The 23,220-nt window shown below is 35.0% G+C and overlaps 1 protein-coding gene across 2 annotated transcripts in view; it reads left to right on the forward strand.

The window, feature by feature from the left end:
• RSPO3 (R-spondin 3) overlaps positions 1-21,735 on the forward strand; it is a 78,376-nt gene extending 56,641 nt beyond the window's left edge. Inside the window, exons 5-6 of one of the 2 annotated variants that reach the window (XM_009451955.5) lie at positions 17,341-17,407; positions 20,525-21,735. In XM_009451955.5, coding sequence (XP_009450230.3) covers positions 17,341-17,381 — 41 coding nt within the window. In that variant the 3' untranslated portion in view covers positions 17,382-17,407; positions 20,525-21,735. The remainder of the gene's footprint in view (positions 1-17,340; positions 17,408-20,524) is intronic. The other variant, XM_001166327.8, reaches the window with a different exon arrangement.
• Positions 21,736-23,220: the final 1,485 nt, after the last annotated feature.

A 23,220-nucleotide genomic window follows, 5' to 3' on the forward strand; every position in this document is an offset into this window, starting at 1 on the left:
AGCATGTTACTTAGTTTGTGTTTCAATATTCAGCATCTTGCAGAATATTGAAAACCAGTAAGTAAGAGCTTTGCTAGTTTCAATTACAGAACATGTTTGAAAAACATGCAGTTGTGTTACCTTCTTCAGTGGTGGCATATGGTTAATCTACCACCACCAAGTGGAAATTGGGTAGGTGACTACTTCAGTTATCAAATAATACTACCTGGTAACATCAATTTTGTTCGTATATGAGCATAAAGTACTGGAAAACTTTATACTTTTGCATCATTTAAATGCATCTAAAAATCATAGTTTGTTTCAATATTAATTTGCTTAAGAAATCCTTTTTCTCCCTGTCAACATTGCAGAGGCCAATTTTAGCAGAGTTGTGACAGTTCCTTCTAACTCATAAATTACAAATTGATGGCCTTAAACTGATTTTGTTGTTACTCAGCCTCATTTCTGCATCTTAAGACTGGTCTCATCCTGAAAACTAGTAAGAAGAGATCTAATATCAAACCTGGATATTCTTAAAGACTGGATTATTTAAGACTCGTTCACCAAATTTTCTAATACCAGTAAATGTGGACACATTATATAGAATAAGGGATTGTTAGCCAAATTCTAAGATTCATCTTAAATTGTTTTCTTATAAGAATTGTGTATTTACCATTTTAAAAATCACTATTATTTTAAAACACTTAGAAAGTGGCCATTTGAAAATGATGTGCCTTTGGATGCTCTGTAATGTTAAGCAGATCCAGACATAAAGACAAAAGTAAATTCCAGAGTATTTTTGTAGCCATGGAATCACCATAAAAAGGGGTTTTTGACCCCAATGTTACCGTAACATTGTCTTCAGCATTTCATATTTAATTACAGTAGATTACTCACCAATATAATAAATATAGATTTATGAGATACTTTAATGTTCTAAAACAAATGAAAACCACCCAAGAGGAGCCTCACCAAACCTGAGGTTGTCCAGATTGCATTGACTAAGATTAAGTAAAAGATCATTCATCTCCAGAGGTCATGCAATTAATCTCAGAGTGGGAGTTAAAGCAATGACTAAGCAGAAAAGGAAGCCAAATACAAGCTCGTAACAAAAGGAGCTGGGGCTCCAACATCAAGGAACTTGTTATTTCCTTTTTATTTATTTATTTTTTTTTTAATAGACCTAAAACACTCATTCCTTACTACTGGTTTCTTTGGGTCCTAAAATTCCGCTTGGTTAGGTCAGCTATTTTCCATGACTATTTTTGATACGGTCAAACAAATACAAAGAATAAGCTTTTAAAAAACTACAGTGGTTTTTCATGTCTAGGAAAACAACATGACACTTCATTTTATGTGTCAACAGAAAGTAATTTAGGATGAATGTATAATAATCCAGGGTTTGAACAATGAAAAAGCTCAAGATACACTTTAAGGAAGACATATTCTACTCCAGGGTTTTATAATTATTTAAATTCAAATAAAAGTCAAAGTTCATCTTCACTTAACTTAGGTACCTGATACCTGTTGCAAAATATTGAGGAAAATGTTTGGCTGTCATTCCTTGAAGCTGAATCTTTATACCCTTGCTTGATAATCCCTCAATTCCCTGTGGCAGCAAATTTTTATTTCTAGTAAACACAACTTGTTTTTTCCTTCACCTTATTGAGATTCCAAAACCTTGTATTTTAAACCAAGAATAATTTTGAACTTGGTCGTTCCTTATTGCAAGGACTTCCTCCAACTAGGGTGAATTTTGACCCACGATTAGCCTGCCTTTGGAGTTTATGATGTGAAGTGCCACAGCTGATGGCCCATGAAAGAGACTGCTAAGTCTATTGCTCACATCAATATTCCCGCTGGATATTTTGCTCATTCCTTGGGAATTTCAAAGAATAACAAATAACCAACAAATCATCAAAAACTATAACATGTTACCCAATTCTTGGGAATAAGCCAGTGAGACTAAAATCTGCTTAAGTATCACAAATGTGAATTCCCAGCATTTCAAGCTTGTAAACTGTATCCAACACTCACCAATGTCTATTCCATTTCTTAGCTGTACAGAAGGGGCACATTCATCTGGTAACTGTCAACAATGAGGTTCCTTCCTTCTTGAACCCAGCTGGCCATACAAGCAGGCAGGAGTTGCATGTTTGACCCTGAGACAGCAAAGGGTATTGCCCTGTTGGGACGACAACAGGATTGCGATGTAATCTGGAATCAATTTGAGATTAGCACCAGATGCTCCATGCCAGTAATAAGTGCTGATCATAAGACTTAATTTTGTATGCTATTAGAATTAATGATAAGGTATAAGCATAGTATGTCCCAAACTATAGGAATGAATAAGAGCAGAGTGAAAAACTGAAATGGTAAAACAAGAATAGAAGTTTTAAAATAGGTAAATTGAAAATATTTGTTTACTTTATTTTCATAGCTTGAGTAAAAGAGTTGGAAGACAAAGGAGAAAAGGACTTGCAAGAAGCCAATTTTTTTTTTATGAATGTGTTTGTTTTTCCTCAAAAGTCAGTCGTAAATGCTCTTCAGGGAAGGGAGTCAGAGAGAGCCAAATAGTGGTCTTAAAGTTTTGTTTGTGTTATTATAGTTTTCTTTTTTTTTTTTTCACAAAAAGAGAATGGTGAAATAACTTTTGTCACATTAGTATTAGTCTCATAATCAGTGGAACACAGTCCTTTTTTGAGTCATTCCTGAAATAGAAATGAGCATGAAATGAGCCTGGTATTCATTGAATATTAATAGGTACATTTAGCTGCATGTCTAGGACTGTGCAGTATATGAGAGATCCTTTACTAGTCATCTTGAATTTAAATATTGAAATGTTAACTAATTATATTTCACTGTATACACTTTTAAATAGTAGATTATATATTATAGTTGGCAAGGGGAAACATATTGTATTATTTGGCTGGACAACAGCTAATAGTATCACAGACAACTCCTTGAGATTCTCTAAGTTCTACACATAAGCTTCTTAATTACCAAACTCATAACAGAATATGTGTCTTGAAGCAGCTTTGAGTCCTATTTTTTATATAATTATAAAAATAAAAGTCAGGTTAAAAAATGATTAATATTGGTGCAAAATGGTTTTAGGTATCCCTTCAAAGATTCTCCTAAAATGATTTGTAATCTGGCAAATAAAAATATTCTCCATGCTATAAATATGCTCAGTAATAAGTCAGAAATAGAATATCAATTTCTGTGAATTTTCAAAGAAAAACATGCTGGGTTAAGGGCCAACATGATATAACATTTATTGCTTTGTATTACATTATACACACACAAACACACACACGTTTTGTGAACTTTTATAAATGGAATCAATAAAAATATGTGTATATAAAATATATTGTTCTAGATATGAACTATATTTTTATATTATACTTCAAAAATATGAAAATATTGCTGAGAAAGGACCATCTGTGTCTTCTCACATATAACTTTTCTTGATTATTTCTAGGAAAGCAGACTAAACACACAGTTCTGACATAATACAGCATCCCATTTTGATTTCTGGTTAGCTCAGAAGGCTTTACCAGCCAAAGAAAGTCTCTGAAAAGGGCAAAACTTTCTGACCTCAGGAGGTTCTGATAGGAAGAACTGAAGCGGTGAACACCCAGAGGAGAGAAAACATGGGAATAAATTCCCCAAAGTTCTGTAACCACAGTGATGTGGGTGCATGGAGGAAGACATAATTTCATTCTTAAAGAATGTCCCTGTTTTCACATTCTTTCATTTGTCTTAAAGGTGATCTTGCAGATGATATAGTCCAGATGGATTTCTGCTTAATAAGAATTCTTGTTCACAAATTGACAGAAAAATATACCAACCATATATGTAAAAACACAGTGGAGAATACCCAAGCATACCATAATACCTTTCTCATAATTCAGCTAATAATCTATCAGATCATTTTTAGGAAAAGGAAATTTTTGCTTCTTACAAGAATTAGATTGAAAGTAGAGAATTAGATTGAGAGTAGAGGTATAAACTTGTAATAAAAATTAGAATGTGGTTTCTTTCTGATGCTCCGCTTCCTTTGATTTATTAGTTTGCATCTTATCAATAAATTCACCTTATCCAAATTCGCTGGAACAAAGTTTTCAAAAAGGAAATTAAGGCTCTTATGTGCTAATATTCTGTGTAGACAAATTAGATGCTGCTCATAACCAAAACGATCTCATTTAGTTTACTCTAGAACATTTGAATAGTGGGATGAGGGTCTTTAAAACTGTTTTGGACATGTGAACTGAAATATAAGAAAACCATTACAAAGTTGGGTTTGTATTAGTTTTCTGTTGCTGTCATCATAAATTACCAAAAACTTAGTGTCCTAAATGACACAAATTTATTATCTTACAATTCTGTGGGTGAGAAGGTTGACACAAGTTTTACCATGCTAAAATCAAGGCATCAGTAAGGCTGTGTTCCTTTTTGGCAACTCTAGGGTAGAATCCACTTACTTGTCTTTTCCAGGTTTTACAGGCTGCTCACAATCCTTGGTTCATGGCCCCTTTCTCCAGCCTCAAAGCCTCAAGTGGCAGGTTGAGTCCTTTTCACACAGCATCTCTCTGACACACTCTTCTGCCTCTTCTTCCACTTTCCACTTTTAAGGACTCATGTAATTAAATGGACCAATCTGGATAATTCCAGATAATCTCTGCATCTCAAGGTCAGCTGATTAGCTAGATGCTAGAAGTGAAAATAACAAAGATATGCAAATATGTATGAGACTCCTTTGGAAGTTCATAATTTCATGGGAGAATTGGTTGTAAACAAATAAATGCAAAATTGACAGATGTGTCCTCTGGAAATAGAGGAGATAAATTATTATTGGCTCTTAAAGGCCAAGTAGAATTTTCCAGCTAAAGAGAAGGAGAGGAACTTTCCATTGAGAAGCAGCATCAATAAAATCACAAAAGCAAGAAAGAGCATGATGTGATCAAATTATAGTTAACTATGTAGTGTGACTGAGCAAAGGCAAATTAGGGAAGGAGGTGCTGTTCAATAACATAACCAAGAGTCAGATTCAGAAGGGCCTTCTAAACCATGCCAAGAACTTTGGGAGTACAGGCACGGGGCAGATTTAAAAACAAACAAAAAACCAACAGGAATAAAAGACCAGCCCTCTGCACTATAAGAAGGTAACCTGACAGCAAAGTGGAAAATATCTGGAAGAAAACAAAACAAAACAAAACAAAAAAAAACCACCAGATCTTTGCAAAAATCATTCTAGAGGTTCTAGAGGTGACAGAGGTTTGAACTGAATGAGGATAAAGAAGGAATGACACATTTGAGAGATATGCAAGAAGTAAGGCAGATGGCCTTGAGTGGGTTAACAACTTTCATCAAACATCTTAAAGGAATTAAGTGCTCCTCAGATTTTACCCAAACCAGATTAAGGCTGTTCTATTTTTAAAGGTGAGTTGATTCACTCAGCTGTTTTATAGTTTCATAGAGACCATTTATTATCATTACTAATTATTTTTATTTTAGGGATTATAATTTTAGAATCCTTTTCATTTTCAACTACTTATATATCATTTGTTTCTCATACCTACCCCAAATAATGAGAATAGTAGGAATTATTGATTCTATTTTATAAATGAGGCAAACAAAGCACAGAAAGTGCTTTACTTAAGGTGATATTGCTGATGAGTAATATAGCCAAGTTTAAAATGCACGTTTCCTGATACCTATTTCAGATATTTAAAATTTAATGCCCCACTTTTTTTAAGCACACATTTTAAAAGATGAGGTCTTGAGAGTTTAAGTAATATCCCCCAAAGATAGACTATGACTAAATAGCTTGGCAGAAAATCAAACTCACATCTTTCTAACTTCAAAGCCCAAGGTCATAGCAGCTATACATTACTGCATCCCTCCTCACCTGCTGGAGAAGATCAGGGAAGAATTAATAGAGAAGTAGCCTTTAAAATGTATCTTGAATGATGTATGTAGGTAAGGGGTGATCTTCAAGATACTTAAAAACTAGTACAGTAAAATATATAAATACAGTACCCCATATATAAATATGTTAAATATATTATCATACATAGATAATACAACTGCTTACCAGGTGTTGTTAGCAGTAGTGCAAATCATTTGTGAGGTTATTCAGTGATGCCTGAAAAGAGTTGCTAATTTTTAGAAATCACCCAGTATTGTTTTCAGTTTGTTAGGGTTGATTCACACACCCACACCCAGACCCATTCATACTCAGGGAAGGCTTCCTCAGAGACATTTTGTGCTTAACTCCTTAAATCCTCTGCAGTTTAAAAGTTCCAGCAGACCTTGCAGGATCCAAAAGTGTGCTTGATTAAGGGTGGGCAAGATGTAATGGACAAAAAAGGGATTCACCTTCCTCTCCCCAAATTCTGGCATAACAGATAAACAAGTAAGCCAACCTTACTTCTGCTTTCCTTCAGTATTTTCACTCCCCAATATTTGAAGTCACTTCCTGACTACTACTCTTTCTCCTAAATATTCTCTGGAGATAAGGGAATGGCTTATATACAGTCATTGATCACGTATCCCCGTTTCTACCTGTCTCAGTCCATTTTTGTATTGCTATAACAGAATACCTAAGGCTGGGTAATTCATTCAAAAAAAGAGGTTTATTTGGCTAACAGTTCTGCAGGCTGTACAAGAAGCATGGCACCAGTATCTGACTCTGGTGAGGGCCTCAGGCTGCTTCCACTCATGACAGAAGGAAACGGGGAACTGGCACGTGCAGATCATATGACTAGAGAAGAAAAGAGAGTGTGTGTGAGAGAATGGAGAGAGAGAGAAGGTGCCAGGCTCTTTTTAACAAGCAGCTCTCTGGGAAACTCTCCTAGGAACTAATATAGAGTGAGAACTCACTCATTACCATGAGAATGGCACCAAGTCATTCATGAGGGACCCACTCCAATGACTCCCAAACACCTCCCATTTGGCCCCACCCCAAACATTTGCGCTCAAATTTCAATATGACATTTTCAGGGTCAAATATCTAAACTATAGCATTACCTTAACTAGGTCTTACGGTATATATGAAGTTTACTTTGCTCAGAAAATAAAAACCAAACATGTGGGCTATTTCAAGCTCTTTACCCCTTTAAAACTTTTTTTCTATCTATTTCATCTGGCCTTCTTTTTTCCAGGGTCACTTTATTTCGTTCTTAAATACTTCAATTAAATGAGAAATATTTATTTTAGAGATTAAGACAGTGTTCTTAGAGATTGAGTAAGACAGTGTTCATTCTTTCAGGAATTGTCACATTTCCTTTAATTTTCAGCTCATTTGCTTAAGCCTTTCCTGAGACTTTCTCTTCCCATTAATTGCATTGCACATAACATCTGCTGTCCTTGCTACACCCTCTTAAATGGAAAGTTTCATCATACTACCCAATGGTCCATTTTGGTGGCATTCCACTGAAAGAAAAATTCAATGGATTACAACAAAAGCCACAGTTATTCGAAACTCAAGGGGAAGTCAGGCTTCTGAGACTGTGTAGTGCCACTTCAAAAGAGGATACAAAAGCCCCAAGATCAGGCAAGATGGGCTAGAATCATATTTCATGACTTTAAAGGAAGACTACATTCTCAACTCCACCAAATAAAGCATCATTTATGCTTGCTATAGAAGATAATTAAGGAAGACAAGTTTGTTTTGTCATCTTTCAACTTTTGACAACCATCCCAAGTGCTTTCCTCTCTTCCTCTATTTCTCTTGTTATTTGTTCCTCTTCCTGACCACCTCTTTTTCTCCAAACAATCACAAAAACTTTTTGGTAGACCACTGTTTTCCAGCTTTGGGCTGAGAGATGGACTCTGATCCACACTCCCAACCTCAGGGAAACTTTGAAGTCTTCAAATCACTAAAACTGTCCTAGAACTCAAATGCCTTCTGGAAACAAGAGAATGGAATTCTTTCTAACTTCTCTGTTCCAACCTGGACTTCCTAATGCCATTTCTTGAAACAGCTTTAGGGATACTCTAGTTATTCATCATTGACTTGGTCCCAAAGGACCAAGCATGACAAGTCAAAATGATATTCCTGAAAACATGATATAGCTCCCTGGAGTTCACTGTAATCTCTTGAAGCTGATATTGGAACAGAAGTAGCTAACTGGCTGAATACTCTATAATAAGTGGGACTTATTAAGACAGGTTGTTTGGGACACTGGGTAATCACAGCATGCCCGCATATGAGAGAGTAACACCAAAGCATCTCTGTCTATGCCTGTCCTTCTCCAACTCTAACTCGAATTAAGTCACAGCCATGAAATCAAGAAAAGGGAACAATATTTATCTTTTTCATTTAATTCATTCAACGAATATTTATAGACTCACTACTGTTCTCAGGCTCTTGCCAAAGAGAAAGGAGCTACCACAGCCTTTAGAGCAATAGTAGCAGTGCTTACTAATATACCAGGAATATCGGCCTTACATGTTTCCCCTTGTGCACAAAATTATGCAAATAAATCAGGGAATCACTGCTAGAATCTCCCAATACTATCCACCCCACCTGTATTAGTGCATTCTCACACTATTAATAAAGACATAACCGAGACTGGGTAATTTATAAAGGAAACAGGTTTAATTGACTCACAGTTCAGCATGGCCTCAAGAAACTTACAATCATGATGGAAAGGGAAGCAAATGCATCCTTCATATGGCGGAAGGAAGAGAAGTGCCAAGCGAAAGGGGGAAAAGCCCCTTATAAAACCATCAAATCTCATGAGAACTCACTCACTATTACGAGAACAGCATGAGGGTAACCACCCCTGGAATTCAATTACCTCCCACTGGGTCCATCCCACCACACATGGGGATTATAGGAACTATAATTCAAGGTAAGATTTGGGTAGGGAAGCGGGCAAACCATATAACCACCCTACTCCAAAATAATCAGTCCTGTGAATTGCATTTCCTTTTCAATACTTTGATAGGTAAATAAAAATTAAGGTTGAATTTCTATAAAGAGTAAGTTCTTTATATTTGTAGTTGTTACTACATTAATTGTTCTTCCTAATATTATGAAAACTGGAAACAAAATTCAATATCACCTTGACAAATTGCAAAAGGGCCTAGAAATATCAATTAAAATTAGTAGATGATATACTGGGTTGCACATAGGGACCCAATCAAACAATAGAAGGAAACACACTAGTTAGTAGCAAAGGAAGAGGAGTGAAATCTACTAATGATAACGTTAATGTTGGGAGGGAAAGTCTATGCATACGAGGTTGACTATCCAAAGAATGAAAGTAATTATTTGATTTCTTCTGCATTAATCAGATGCTTATTAGAAAGCCATATTCTATTTTCCTCAGGACATTCTGAAAGTTTGTGAAGAGAAAAAGTAGATAGGGCACAAGTCTTAATATGCTACATGGAAAATATGGTTGATAAGAAAAAGTTAAAAGTCATATAAGTTACAGAAATCACTAAATTTAAAGATTCAAATTTCTAAAGAGCTCTTGTGAAAGGATGACACTCTCTTCAGAATCATTAAAAATTACACTGGAAAACCGGCTGTCTTGGAATTGATACTTAAAATTCACCCCAAAAATAAACTTTTCCATCAGTGGTGGAAAGGGACCTATAAATAAATATGTGCATATACATTTATATATAAAAAATATATACACACACAAACATACATACACATTTGTTGCCCAGGTCTATACTTCCAAACCTACCCTCATCAATAATGATAGAGAAAGCACAGTGAAAAGCTGTAAAATAGGTACAGTAAAATCTTACTAATCTTGCTAAATTACAGGGTGGATATTTCTAGATTAGTTAACACTTAACCTCCAAACAAATTTTAAAGATGATTAAATCAGTTGTATTCCCCTCCAAGTCCTATATGTAACCATTATTGATGAAGTAATTACAAGGACCTATCTTGATGATTGTGGAAATGGATGTTGAAAGTATTTCTGATTAAGAACAGACAATTGCTTCAACAAATAGAATGGGAGAAAAAGTACCTAGAACAATATGCATTACCTGCTATAGGTGAAATACTCCCCTTATCATATATTATGGGTAAAGTTTATCACAAATTTTAATGTAGTAGAGGTTGAGTGGGGTTTTCTATGTTTTTCAAACTAGTTAAGAAACCAGTAGTTTGAAGCAAAATCTGCAACAAAAGAAGAATGAGTAAGATCCTGAAGCATAGTGAAACCATTTAAGAACATATTTGAAGATGCATGAAAATCATCTTTACATATGTAGTTAATAAAGAGCTGAAAACATTAAACCATCACTATAAACATGTATATTATCTGTAGCTAAAATTGCATGGAGTGAGACACATGATACGTGGAGCAGCACAAATAAGAAACTGGGTAGTCATTTTTCCCCACATGATGCAATTCCAGATTAAAGGTACATTTTTCCCCATAGACCAATAAAAAGCTTCAGAGAAAGACATAGTGGGCTGTGTTAGAATGAGAATTAGACAGCACAGTCAACTAGTGCATAACATGATGAAAGAGTAGAATACTATCAAGATTTCTTGTATAATCAATCACAGCAAACATGTCAGCAAGTATGAGGCCATCCGCTCCTGTCCATACAACCCAGTAGACAATTTGGGTAAGGGAGTGAGTATAGCAGTGCCAAATGTGGCTATCAACACTTCTTCTGTTTCTGTCTCAAAAGAACAAAATTCTAAGACAAGCTCTTAGAACAAATGGAAGTTTATCCAAATAAAAATCAAATGATAAATGCCCAGAGAATATTCTTTCTTTGGAATTAATTCAATTCTTTAATTTAACCAGCTGGAATAAATTTTCAAGTAGCATTCTGCTCAGCCTTTTGAAATGAAGGACTTTTCTGTTAATTGGAAAGTTATATTCCATCAAAGATGAAGACAGTGATTTTGCCTTAGTGATTCTTAGAAAAAATAAAAGGCATTTGGTGAATATTTATCATATACTGATTCCAGAACATGTATTTTAAGCACAAATGAATGAGCTGTGAGCCTACACATTTAACTAAAGAAAAATAGGGAAAATTCAAATACAAGTTTTATTTTAAACTCTACATAAAAGCTAACTTTCACTATGCTCAGTCATGAGAGGAATATGTAAAGAGAAAATAGAAATAGAAACCATTAATTTTGAGAATGAAAGATGGATAATACAGCTGTGGTTCCTGATTTTCTGAAGCAAATGAATTAGATAAGTCAACACATTTAAGTGTTCTTTACTGTGTTACTGGAATATGTGTTATTGGGGCTGGGGAAACATGAGAGTCAACTCAAAAAGATCTACAGCAAGAAAATAAAAATTTACTGGGAAAAAATTATTTTGAAAATTCATATTTTTAAAGCAATCTGTACCATAGGCAGTACTTTAAACTTAGTCATTGATTATAGATATATTAAATAACATTGTTACATTTAAATTTTAAATTGGCACGTTAGGCAAACTAATTTATCGCAAATAATGTGAAAAGTTGTTTAAAAATTAATGATAGTCAAGTACTAAAGAAATAATTTTTCCAGATTTCTTAAAGGAATCACTGGATAGATGGTCTGAATTATAATTGTGTATTCTGATTTAAAATAATTTTATAGGAAGACTTCTAGGTAATACTATTTATGTACTTTCAGTCTGGCAATGTGTGTATAACAGAAATTTTTCAAAGAGGCTGTTCCACTTTTTTAAATATTTAAATTGCTGAGAGAACTTTTTAAAGGGTAATATGAAAGAAATATTTAATAAGTTCCATAGACTCACGCATATTCTCCAGCTTGAAATGGAAGATGGTGGTTGAAGCAGCAGGGGGCGCCAGCGGGCATGGTGGTGAGATGGGGACAGGGTAGAGTACAAGTGTTACAAAAAAAAGATGAACACATCAATTCGTTTTTGAGATAGTCACTAATATTTTGAGAGGACTAGGTCCAAATTGAAAATTTGGGATAGAACACGACAATGTTGTTAGGCAGGCTTTAATGGTCTTTGAAATATTAGCGTTAGGATGCCCCACTGACTAAATTTCTGAAGATAGGTAATAAAATTCCCGTATTATAAGCTCATAAACATTATATAAAACAACCAAAGTATCCTATTCAGGGTCATTTTTTTTAAGGGAACAATAATATTCATCCAACAAGCTAGTCATGAATTTCACGGCAAAAGTAATGAATAATATTTGACGGTGCTTAATAGATGAAATTTGCCAACATACCCTTTGATAACAAGTAAGAATGAGAATAAATTTACATGCTTATTTAATAGATACAATTATTTAAAACCCAAGATCTAATTCAAAATGTGTTATGCAAACATGCTTAGATCAAGAAATTGTCTACATGTAAGTCAATGTATCTGATTTACTTTCCAAGAGTTTTATGATCTATCCTAAGGTGATAGATAGGATTTCAAAGTCAAGATAAGAACTTCCGCTCTGAAGAAAAAATTACTTATTGTAAATGAACTTTTAACCAAAAAGCAGTTGATACAAGAGAAATAAACCCATACAAAAGAATGCAAAATCTAAAATATTTAATATAAATTATAATACCCTGCTAGCTTTTAAAATATTATACAATAAAATACAGAATATCCTTTACTTTTATAATGAGTAAAATTCATAAACATTGCCAATATTTTTAAAAATCTTTGGGTACTTTCTCCCCTGATCACTTTTAACTGTTCTTTTAACATAGAACAGGAAGACATCCTAGTATGCAATACCCAATGCCTTTAATAGTTTCTTTTGGACTCCAGCTAATGGCCCTTTTAAATGGAAGCAAGGATTCCAGGCTGGGGTTCCAGGCAGCAGAAGCAATGAGGTGGAATGGAGTTAGCTTGAATGAAAGGGTTATGGAAACCTCTGTCACGACATTGAGCCAACATTCAAAATTTCAGATTCTGAGTCTTTAGTGGATAATAAAATTATTTAAACAACGGAGAAAAAAATTTGTAAAGGCCTATTGGCAATGGTCCATTTGTAAGGAAGGTATTTAATTAGGCAAAAGAGAGTTTATTATGCTTAAAGCAGACTATGAAAATACATATTCTAAAAAGTTGTGATTACTGATATTTATGATGTCTGCTATAAGGTGAAATGATTTATAATAGGACTGCATTCAAACCTCAAGTAGCATTTTAAAATTTTAAAGCTATATAATTTTTCTTTCTCTTTTTTAGTATTAAGTATAACAAAATATGAAAATATGTGATAATTTCATTAAAGCTTCAAAAATGTAACGGTAGTAGTCTAATGGAAAATTATTTCTAAATTAGATATAAATGATGTATAATTTTCAAGTTACATATATATATATATCATACCTCTATATGTTGGGGGAGTGGAAATACTAAAATATAGGCTTGTAGCAAAAATAAAAAGAAAGAGAATAGAGAATGAGATAGTGCTGAATGGTGCTGACTCAAAAAGTTTATTCCAAATGCTATTAAGTTCCGAGTTAATTTCTGATAAGCAGCTTTTTCTTGCCCAGCAAATTCAAATTTCAAGAGATTAAGAAAGTACACTCCAAATCTTGATTTTTATAAAACTCCTCTCTTTTAAACAGTTAGTCCACAGCTGGGCTCTTTCCTTGCCTCAGTAGCTGAAGTGACATAAACAAGGATGGCATGTCGCATTGTGCTCTATTGAGAAATAATGTGGAGGCAGAAGGGTGCTGTGGTTAGGAACCCTCCCTATCCTCATCTGTAGAACAGGGGTTGAATAGAGCTTCTAGGCACCATACTCTTACTTAGAAGTTGGCCTGGTACATATTAAAAGTAATGGCACAAACCACAATTATTTTGCACCAACCTAATAAAAGTGTGTGTTGAATTTTAGTTATAATTATTCTTACTATTTTTAAAAAGAAACTATCCAGGTCATCTTCACCTTGATCTGCAGCAGGGTCCTAATTGGGAGCTGAGAACACAGAGAGGAGAAATGTAAATGGTCTAGCCTAGGAAGAGGTTAGGAGAGTGAGGAAGGTTTCCCTGAAGGCCAGATAATTCAACAGTAAGTCTGAGTTAGGGCAAGGGATCTAGAAACTGCATTCTAGATAAATGTATCCAATATATGGCATCAGTAAGCATTATGGTGGGACAAGTGCAGGGGTGACTAAAAAGACAAGTGTGAGGCCAGCAAAGTAGATAAGTAAGCAGGGGTCATATCACAGTGGACAAGGACCCTGAGGGCCATGTTAAGAAGCTTGGGTTTATCTGCTTTCATTTCCTAAAGTTTATACTCAGTGCCTTCCAATCATTATGTTCTTGTTTCTGAATTCCCAAAACAGCATGATACAAATAGAGTGCCTCTCTTAAACTGGTCCTTTGAAATTGATGATAAAATGTTATTTCAATCTCAGTATATTTTAATGGTCAGAGCTATCTTTGTAAAAGTGGGCTCAAAGTAATATCCCAAATTAATAGCATTTAGTAGAGTATGTAATGATGTATCAAATTATTTTTCTTTGAATAATTAATCAGAAGCATCTTGAAAATTAAATAGAAAAGGCAATAGAATTCGTGTGTAACCTACCGCATAGGTAAATCAGGTAGCTTTAAATTTCAATGTGGAGAAATTATCTGCTTATTTATCAAAAAGCAAAAGACATTCATTCTTTGATATTTTTACTATATTTGTTGTAAATTCCTAGGTTAAATTTAGAGCAAGAAGAAGTTTTCTATTTTATTAAAACAAACAAAAGACATTTCTCAATTTACTTGGTAATAATATAGGCCTGTAAATATGTATCTACACAATACATTATAATTGCCCCCACAAAAGAAAAAAGTCATACTACAGCAATTCCTCTTCCTTGCAAATTTTCCCAGTGATATTTTAATTTAAAATAACAGGCCGGGCACAGTGGCTCACACCTGTAATCCCAGCACTTTGGGAGGCCAAGGCAAGCAAATCACCTGATATCAGGAGTTCAAGACCAGCCTGACCAACATGGTAAAACCAAACCCCATCTCTACTAAAAATACAAAATTAGCCAGGCACGGTGGCACGCACCTGTACTTCCAGCTACTCGGGAGGCTGAGGCAGGAGAATCACTTGAACCTGGGAGGTGGAGGTTGCAGTGAGCCAAGACTGCGCCATTGCAGTACAGCATGGGCAAAAAGAGCAAAACTCCGTCTCAAAAACAAAAAACAAAAAAGAAAAAAGAACAAAAGCTGGAATTTTCATTCTCTATACATAATAATCAGGTCAAATTCCAGATTCAAAAATAATAAGATCAACCCCTTTTTCACACTGTGAGTGCTTTATAGAAGGCATAAAGCCATGGGCTTCTGGTTGAATTTCATTCCACACCAAATAAAAAGAAAAGAAAAATGTAATACTTATTTAATTGGTTTGAGTCATAGAATTCGTGATATTTAGTCCTCAGTCTGTAATGTGGAATACATTTTTAGCATTTGGGTAAAAATTATAACCTAGTTTGTCTTGGGAAGTGAACTACTTACAGCTCAATGGCTCCCCTTAGTGACACTTCGCAAGAAATTCACAAAGCAGCAGCTTTTATGAAGACCTATAGACAGATTTTATCCAAACATCAAGAAAATAGCTGCTATTCATAATTTAAGTGGTTCTCAATAAGTGAATTACAGTTGTGATTCTAGGGAAAGCAACTCTTTTTTTCATAACCTCATTATGTTTAAAGGATATTGAACGTGTTCTATGGTTTGCATTTTCACTTGGAATTTAAATATATACTATATAAGTTAGGAAGAATAATTCAGGATCACTCTCTTTGTCATTTTTTACATGTTTATTTTTTCTAGTTCATATATGCACTTGAACAGGTTTTAAAAAGATAACCTGCAACTAATTTAATTTATATCTGGGTGCCTATTCCAAATGTATCTATTAAGAAAACTTGCCTTAAAATTAGTAGCTACAGTAAGTCAAAAACGTATTTGATATTCATTAGGAAAAATGAAAGAAACAAAGGAGCAACCATGCAATTTGAAGTAAGTTTTGAGAGTATATATTTGAAGAAATTGGGTCTTCTGTTGCTCTGCAGCTTTGGCTTTTAAATGTGGTTGCACATCAAAATAAACTGGTGGGGAGGGGTGTGAACTTGTTGTTGACTACAGGTTCTTGGGCCCCTCATAAGAACCACTGAATCATAATCTCCAAGGGTGGGATCTAGGAATCTGTATTTTTATATGTTTTGGAACATTGTCTGCAGAAGGCCATAGGAAATGTTTATGTAAAAGATTGTATGTGTTTATACTAACAGAAAATAATTTCAGAATCTTAAAAATATCAATTATCAATTCAATTATGTGATACTACTATGCAACAAAATCTTAAATATGGCTTTTTGGTCTACGTGGAGATTTTAGCTACTCTTTCAAAAATTAAGGCTCAAAAATACCAACCACTGACTACATTCCCTCTATGGCATCTTATTACTTACAGCAATTTTCTGAAATAGGAAATAAGGTCAACATGTAAGAATAGCCTATTGGCCTTTTCTAAACTCATCACAAAAACATCCAAACTCTGGCCTGCTATCTGAATTCAATACTTGCCCTTCTCTAGTTTTCAGTACACTGGTCCTCAGGACAAACTCCCAACATGGCAATTGAAGCCCGTATATCTTTCCAGCTTCTCTGGGTAATATTCTATATATAGACTCTGATCAAACCAAGGAAGTCGACTTTCAATGCCCCAGATTCACCATGTCCTTGCATGCCTTAGTGCATGTTCACTGCCTGGCATGCACTTCTTCCCTCATCAGCCTAGCAAACTCTCAGTCATTCTTTTAGGCTCACCTCAAACATCATTACATCAAGGGAATTATTTTCAGTCTCTGAAATCATTTTCAGTCTCTCTTCATGGAGTTCAATGCTTTCCCACTGTACCCCCAACAGGACCTTGTACACACCTCTATTTTAGCATTAACATGTGACTATAATTATTGGCAGTCTCCATATCTCACTTATATCCCCAGGTTTTATCACATATTTTTGGCACAGAGTAGGGGCTTTGTTCATGTTTGTGCAAGGGATTAATAATATTAGTTTTCATTTGTCCCATGAGTAACATATGCCAGTCACCATGCTAAATGCTCTACCAGCATCTCATTTAATCCTTATGAAGTTTAGCAAGAAGTAAGGATTATTCACATTTTAAATATATCAGAGAGTTAATCCTGAGAAATATCAACAACTTGCCAGAGTTCACACAACTAGTTGGTGGCAGACCTAGAATTTGAAAACAGCATTTTTCTGGCCCTAAGGACAGTGTACTTAAATGTTACACCATAGTGCTTCTCTGCAAGGGCTCAGATTGTACTTGACTGCTAATAGCAAATTCTCTTTGATGTTTTCTACCCAAACACCCTCACAGGTAGAACATCAAGGGGAGATGAACGCTGTTTTAATCACTAGAATGTTCCAAAACCCAGTTCAGGCAGGTACGTGCGTGTACACATGCACACATACATGAATATTCAGTGAATGGCAAAGCACATGTGTGTGTGTGTATATATATATATGTGTGTATATATGTCAGATTGTCATAACTGGAATGCTTAGTTTGCAAAATTGCCAAAAAAGCCTGAAAAAAATATTAACCACATCAATGAAAAGTCACCAGAATAAAAAAGGAAGTCCCCTTTAATGAAAACCTTACAAAATTATCCCAAATTACACATGATTTTTAATGGACTACAGCCACTCTTGTGTATTTCTATTTTATTTCTTACACAAGCAGAAAATATATTTATGCAAAGGGTAGTTAGCATTTCCAACCACTAACACATGGCCTGTAAAAAAATAACAACCCCATTCTTCTGTTGTGCAATAGCCCTCTGTTGAGCAGCAATAATGTACAATGTGTTAGTTTCCTGTTACTTTACTAGAGCCTTCCCTTTCACTCACTGCCCAGACTAGTTATTCCTTGGACATAAAGTTATAATACCGAGTTTCAATCTACTTCCAAAAATGTTTAGGCCTGCCTTAAGAAATAATCATATCAGTTTGCTAATAAGCAGAAATGCACTGCCAGTTGAGGATGTTGTCACAAGTGGCTAAAAAACATATAAATCAATCTGTGACCAAGGAAGAAACAATACATTTCTTATGTGTCCAAAACATTAAGGTTGGGATCACAGCTGTAAGATGTTGGACCGTCATCAAGAGAACAATGTCAAACACTGAACTTCTGGATGATTTCCATAAAAATAACATTTTGCTTGGGGTCAGTAGTTTTTATGGAACTTTGGAATGGTTTTTGCTGACAATTTTTTCGAGTTGAACTCAAACACCTCCAAAATGCTCCTCAATATGGAAATATTATGTAATCCAACCTTTGCAGCCATCTCCTTGTGAAAACTAAGCACATAACATGAAAACTAGTATTTTTCTCTTTCTGTTTGTACAGTTTTATAAAATTTAAATTATGCTACATATTCAGAAAGGTAAACTTACTCTTCAGTTTTCCCTGTTTGGTTATTATATTCAAGTCAGCACATCAAATGTGTACTCATTAAATCCAGCATGGAAAGAAGGCCCTGATCCCTTCTGTAGAAATCTTATCAACCCAGCAAAATCCTTTAAAGTGAAAAGAATAATGGAATCGAGTAATCAGAATATAAGTAGTTCAGCTTAGGCATAATAGTTGCCTCTAATGTTGTTTGTTCCTCTCTGTATGTCCAAAACAATTTGCTTCACCCTTGGATGAATTCTGATTTTTGTCAATTGTCCCTTTAGATTCCAGAATTTGAAGGTATGTTGTGCTGAGCCCAACAAGGAAAGCTTTCAAAAAGTAACTGGACGGTTTTATAAATACAGTCTCATGACAAAGCTAGATGTGGCATAAAATCATTAATCCAAGGAGACCGTATTGGCGTAGTATGCCTATGCAGTATTAATAATACCACTCCCTAGGATTCTGTAACCAGAGCCCAAGAAAAGGAAAGCCAAACCACTGAATTCAATATTTGCAGCCTACTTCAGGACATGAAAATATTTTGGTTCTCTCATGCAGACAATTTCTCCAAAATATTTTTGTCAAAAGTTACTTATTTTAGACAGTCTAATTTCAAATTTTAAATGACCCAGTATGTGGGATACACATTCAGAATTTGTCATACCTCAGGAAACAGTTGGTTCCTAGTTTTTGTTTACTGTAATGTTGATTTGAATCTAGGTAATTTCTCATTGGGATATATGTGTTCATGGATGTTACTAAAACCATGCCTTCAGACTACACTGTAGACTACATATATAAAAGGTGTACATGATAATAAAACATCTAGTTAATTCACTGTTTAGAAATAAATAAAAATAATCGTCCAATTTGGTGCCAGGTTTATCTACTTCGATCAAATTATTCTCTTCTTCTAAAACTCCCAGCATTTCTCCAATGCCGACAGAATAAAATTCAGTTCTTCAAGTGGCTCCCTGTTGGCTACAATAATACCTTTTCACATCCAAACCTTTAAAGTCATGTTGATTCCACTTTTAAAAATTTCTCCTCTCATAATGTGAGTCTGAGTTAAATCTATGCTTCAAACCCAGCTCCAGGTCGGGGGCCTGCATGAAATCCAGTATACATGTGATAAATATCTACTCATTTGCTGGATAGAGACTCAACCTGCCCTGGTAGCTTGTACCAGAGGGTTATTGATCAGTTATAGTCATCACCACCCTGCATGTAGAGAAATTATAATCCAAATTAATTTCAACATACAAATATTTATGTTAAAATACAATTATCTTGTTATTCATCCTTATTATTTCTGCATTTGTTATGCAAATCAGTTCTTTTCTCTTAGATAGCAGGCAAATATCTTGACAAATTATAACTATGTAACTGCTACTTGGAAAAAAATTGAATACAACATGGTACCTTAAAAATACGAGCCAGATAAAAATCTCTCCTTTTTTTTTTGGAGATAGAATCTCCCTCTCTTGCTCAGGCTGGAGTACAGTGGCGCTATCAGGGCTCACTGCAGCCTCGACTTCCCAGGCTCAAGTGATCCTCCTACCTCAGCCTTCTGCATAGCTGGGACACAGGCATGCATCACCATGCCTCATTGATTTTTTTTATTTTTAATAGCGATAAGGTCTCACTATGTTGCCCAAGCTGGTCTTGAACTCTTGGGCTCAAGCAGTCCTCCCACCTCAGTCTCCCACAGAGCTGGGATTACAGGCATAAGCCACCAGGCCCAGCCAAAATATACATTTTAATAAATGTTTTCAACAGCAAGAAATCTATCTAAAACTTTCCATGAAACATGCATAAATAACTATCATGTAAAATAAGTTCCAAACTTAGAAGAACAGAACTATTTGGATTTCAAACAGTCATATGTTAGTTGCCTTATTATATCATATACGTGTTTCACATTTACATTGTTTGGAATATACCACAGACTTAATAATAGTTGAATGATTGAAATAGTAGATATTTAGTATCTATCATTATGATATATAATCTAAGAGAAATTTAAGTCATTTTTTAAAATGTAATTAAAAATTAGAACATAATTGAATGTAATTTTTAAAAGAGTATCCTTTCATTTCAGGAAAAAAAGGAAGGGAGAGGAAAAGAAAAAAACCTAATAAAGGAGAAAGTAAAGAAGCAATACCTGACAGCAAAAGTCTGGAATCCAGCAAAGAAATCCCAGAGCAACGAGAAAACAAACAGCAGCAGAAGAAGCGAAAAGTCCAAGATAAACAGAAATCGGTATCAGTCAGCACTGTACACTAGAGGGTTCCATGAGATTATTGTAGACTCATGATGCTGCTATCTCAACCAGATGCCCAGGACAGGTGCTCTAGCCATTAGGACCACAAATGGACATGTCAGTTATTGCTCTGTCTAAACAACATTCCCAGTAGTTGCTATATTCTTCATACAAGCATAGTTAACAACAAAGAGCCAAAAGATCAAAGAAGGGATACTTTCAGATGGTTGTCTTATGTGCTTCTCTGCTTTTTTAAAAGACAAGACATTCTTGTACATATTATCAATAGGCTATAAGATGTAACAACGAAATGATGACATCTGGAGAAGAAACATCTTTTCCTTATAAAAATGTGTTTTCAAGCTGTTGTTTTAAGAAGCAAAAGATAGTTCTGCAAATTCAAAGATACAGTATCCCTTCAAAACAAATAGGAGTTCAGGGAAGAGAAACATCCTTCAAAGGACAGTGTTGTTTTGACCGGGAGATCTAGAGAGTGCTCAGAATTAGGGCCTGGCATTTGGAATCACAGGATTTATCATCACAGAAACAACTGTTTTAAGATTAGTTCCATCACCCTCATCCTGTATTTTTATAAGAAACACAAGAGTGCATACCAGAATTGAATATACCATATGGGATTGGAGAAAGACAAATGTGGAAGAAATCATAGAGCTGGAGACTACTTTTGTGCTTTACAAAACTGTGAAGGATTGTGGTCACCTGGAACAGGTCTCCAATCTATGTTAGCACTATGTGGCTCAGCCTCTGTTACCCCTTGGATTATATATCAACCTGTAAACATGTGCCTGTAACTTACTTCCAAAAACAAAATCATACTTATTAGAAGAAAATTCTGATTTTATAGAAAAAAAATAGAGCAAGGAGAATATAACATGTTTGCAAAGTCATGTGTTTTCTTTCTCAATGAGGGAAAAACAATTTTATTACCTGCTTAATGGTCCACCTGGAACTAAAAGGGATACTGTTTTCTAACAAGGTATATCTAGTAGGGGAGAAAGCCACCACAATAAATATATTTGTTAATAGTTTTTCAAGTTTTGTTCACTCTGTTTTATTGTTTGTTTATTGAGAAATTCTTACTCTTAGAGACTCATGAATTAAGAAAGAGAATTCTGCTAACTCAGAGAACCTGGTTCCTATGTAATTCAGAATATATTACATTTCTCAGTAATATTTGTTTTTTGAATCCACCTTTATCTGAGCCAATGGAGATTTACTTACAGCGTATTAGGAGATATTTATTCCATTTTCTTATTTTAATCAACATTCTAATTATAGACACATGGGCCTCCCTAGCTGATTTCACTGCTCCCCCTTCATTGCTTAGAAATGGGCATCATTTCTTGTATGTCAGATCCCCCTGCATCTTCAACATTTAGTCTTTTCTTCTCCATATTTTCTATCTGTGGATCTCTTTAGGGGATTGAAGTCACCCTAGCTGAAGGCCTCACCAGTGTTTCACAGAGGACACAGCCCACCCCTTGCAGGAGGAGGTATCTCTGAGTGTGCAGCACAGAATCTCATGACCCACCTTAACCTTCCTGTTGTCATAGAAGGATGCACGGCTGCTCTGTCCACTGTGATTCCTAGCCCTCTCAAGATCACTGCTTTCTGAAGAATTTGCAATGACTCTGGCTTCTGGCTGCTTATCTCTGGACACCCTTTCTCCACCAGTTGTACAGTTCATGTAATCTACTTGGCTTAATTGATTTTCCACTTCTCTCTTCCTCTTCTAAGATATAAACATTTTAAATGATTTATTCCTGTTTCTTATTCTGGTGTTTCTTTCCTTGTCCCTATGAGATAAGTGTCTCAACTCACTAAATCTATTCCCAATGTATAAAATAATTCTAATTCCATTTTCAGCTAAAACATATATTACCAAGAAGAAACAAACTTTATCCTACAGAATGATGTTAGGTAGAAATATGTCCCCAGGTTTGAGACCTTTCGGATGATTTCATATACCATCTTTCTTCTGAGTGTTACCCAGTCAAGTATAAGTAGCCAAATTATTTTTGCACATCTTTCTGTTTCTCATGTCTTCATTTATTCAACAAGCACTTACTGGGAAGGTCTACACCTGCATAGGCAATGCTGGAAAAAGGGTTAAGTAAACCAGGACATGACAATGGTGGCAAATGACTATCAGGTCTTCCCATGTGTTTGACTCAAACTTATTACCCTATGGTCCTTCTGACAATGGCAGAAGGTCTGAATCCTTGATGCTAAACTTATATAAAAGTAGAATTATTACAAAGGAAAAAGAAATAAAAACTAACATTCATTTTCATACGTTGGATGAAATATAAATGAAGAAAAAGATAACATCAATTTTAACTGTAATTCTCCATCCACCAGTAACAGATCCTTAAGACAATAGAATCATACAGTATTCAAACCAGCAGCCTTCTCAAATTTGAGCAAAAACTCTATCAACCTCTGGTAAAGTTCCTACACTAGTCACAGAAGGTGTTAACTTTCTACTCTGATTCTGTCTCCATAATGGGGTA

Source organism: Pan troglodytes, chromosome 5, assembly GCF_028858775.2.
Source record: "Pan troglodytes isolate AG18354 chromosome 5, NHGRI_mPanTro3-v2.0_pri, whole genome shotgun sequence".
NCBI lineage: Eukaryota > Metazoa > Chordata > Mammalia > Primates > Hominidae > Pan > Pan troglodytes.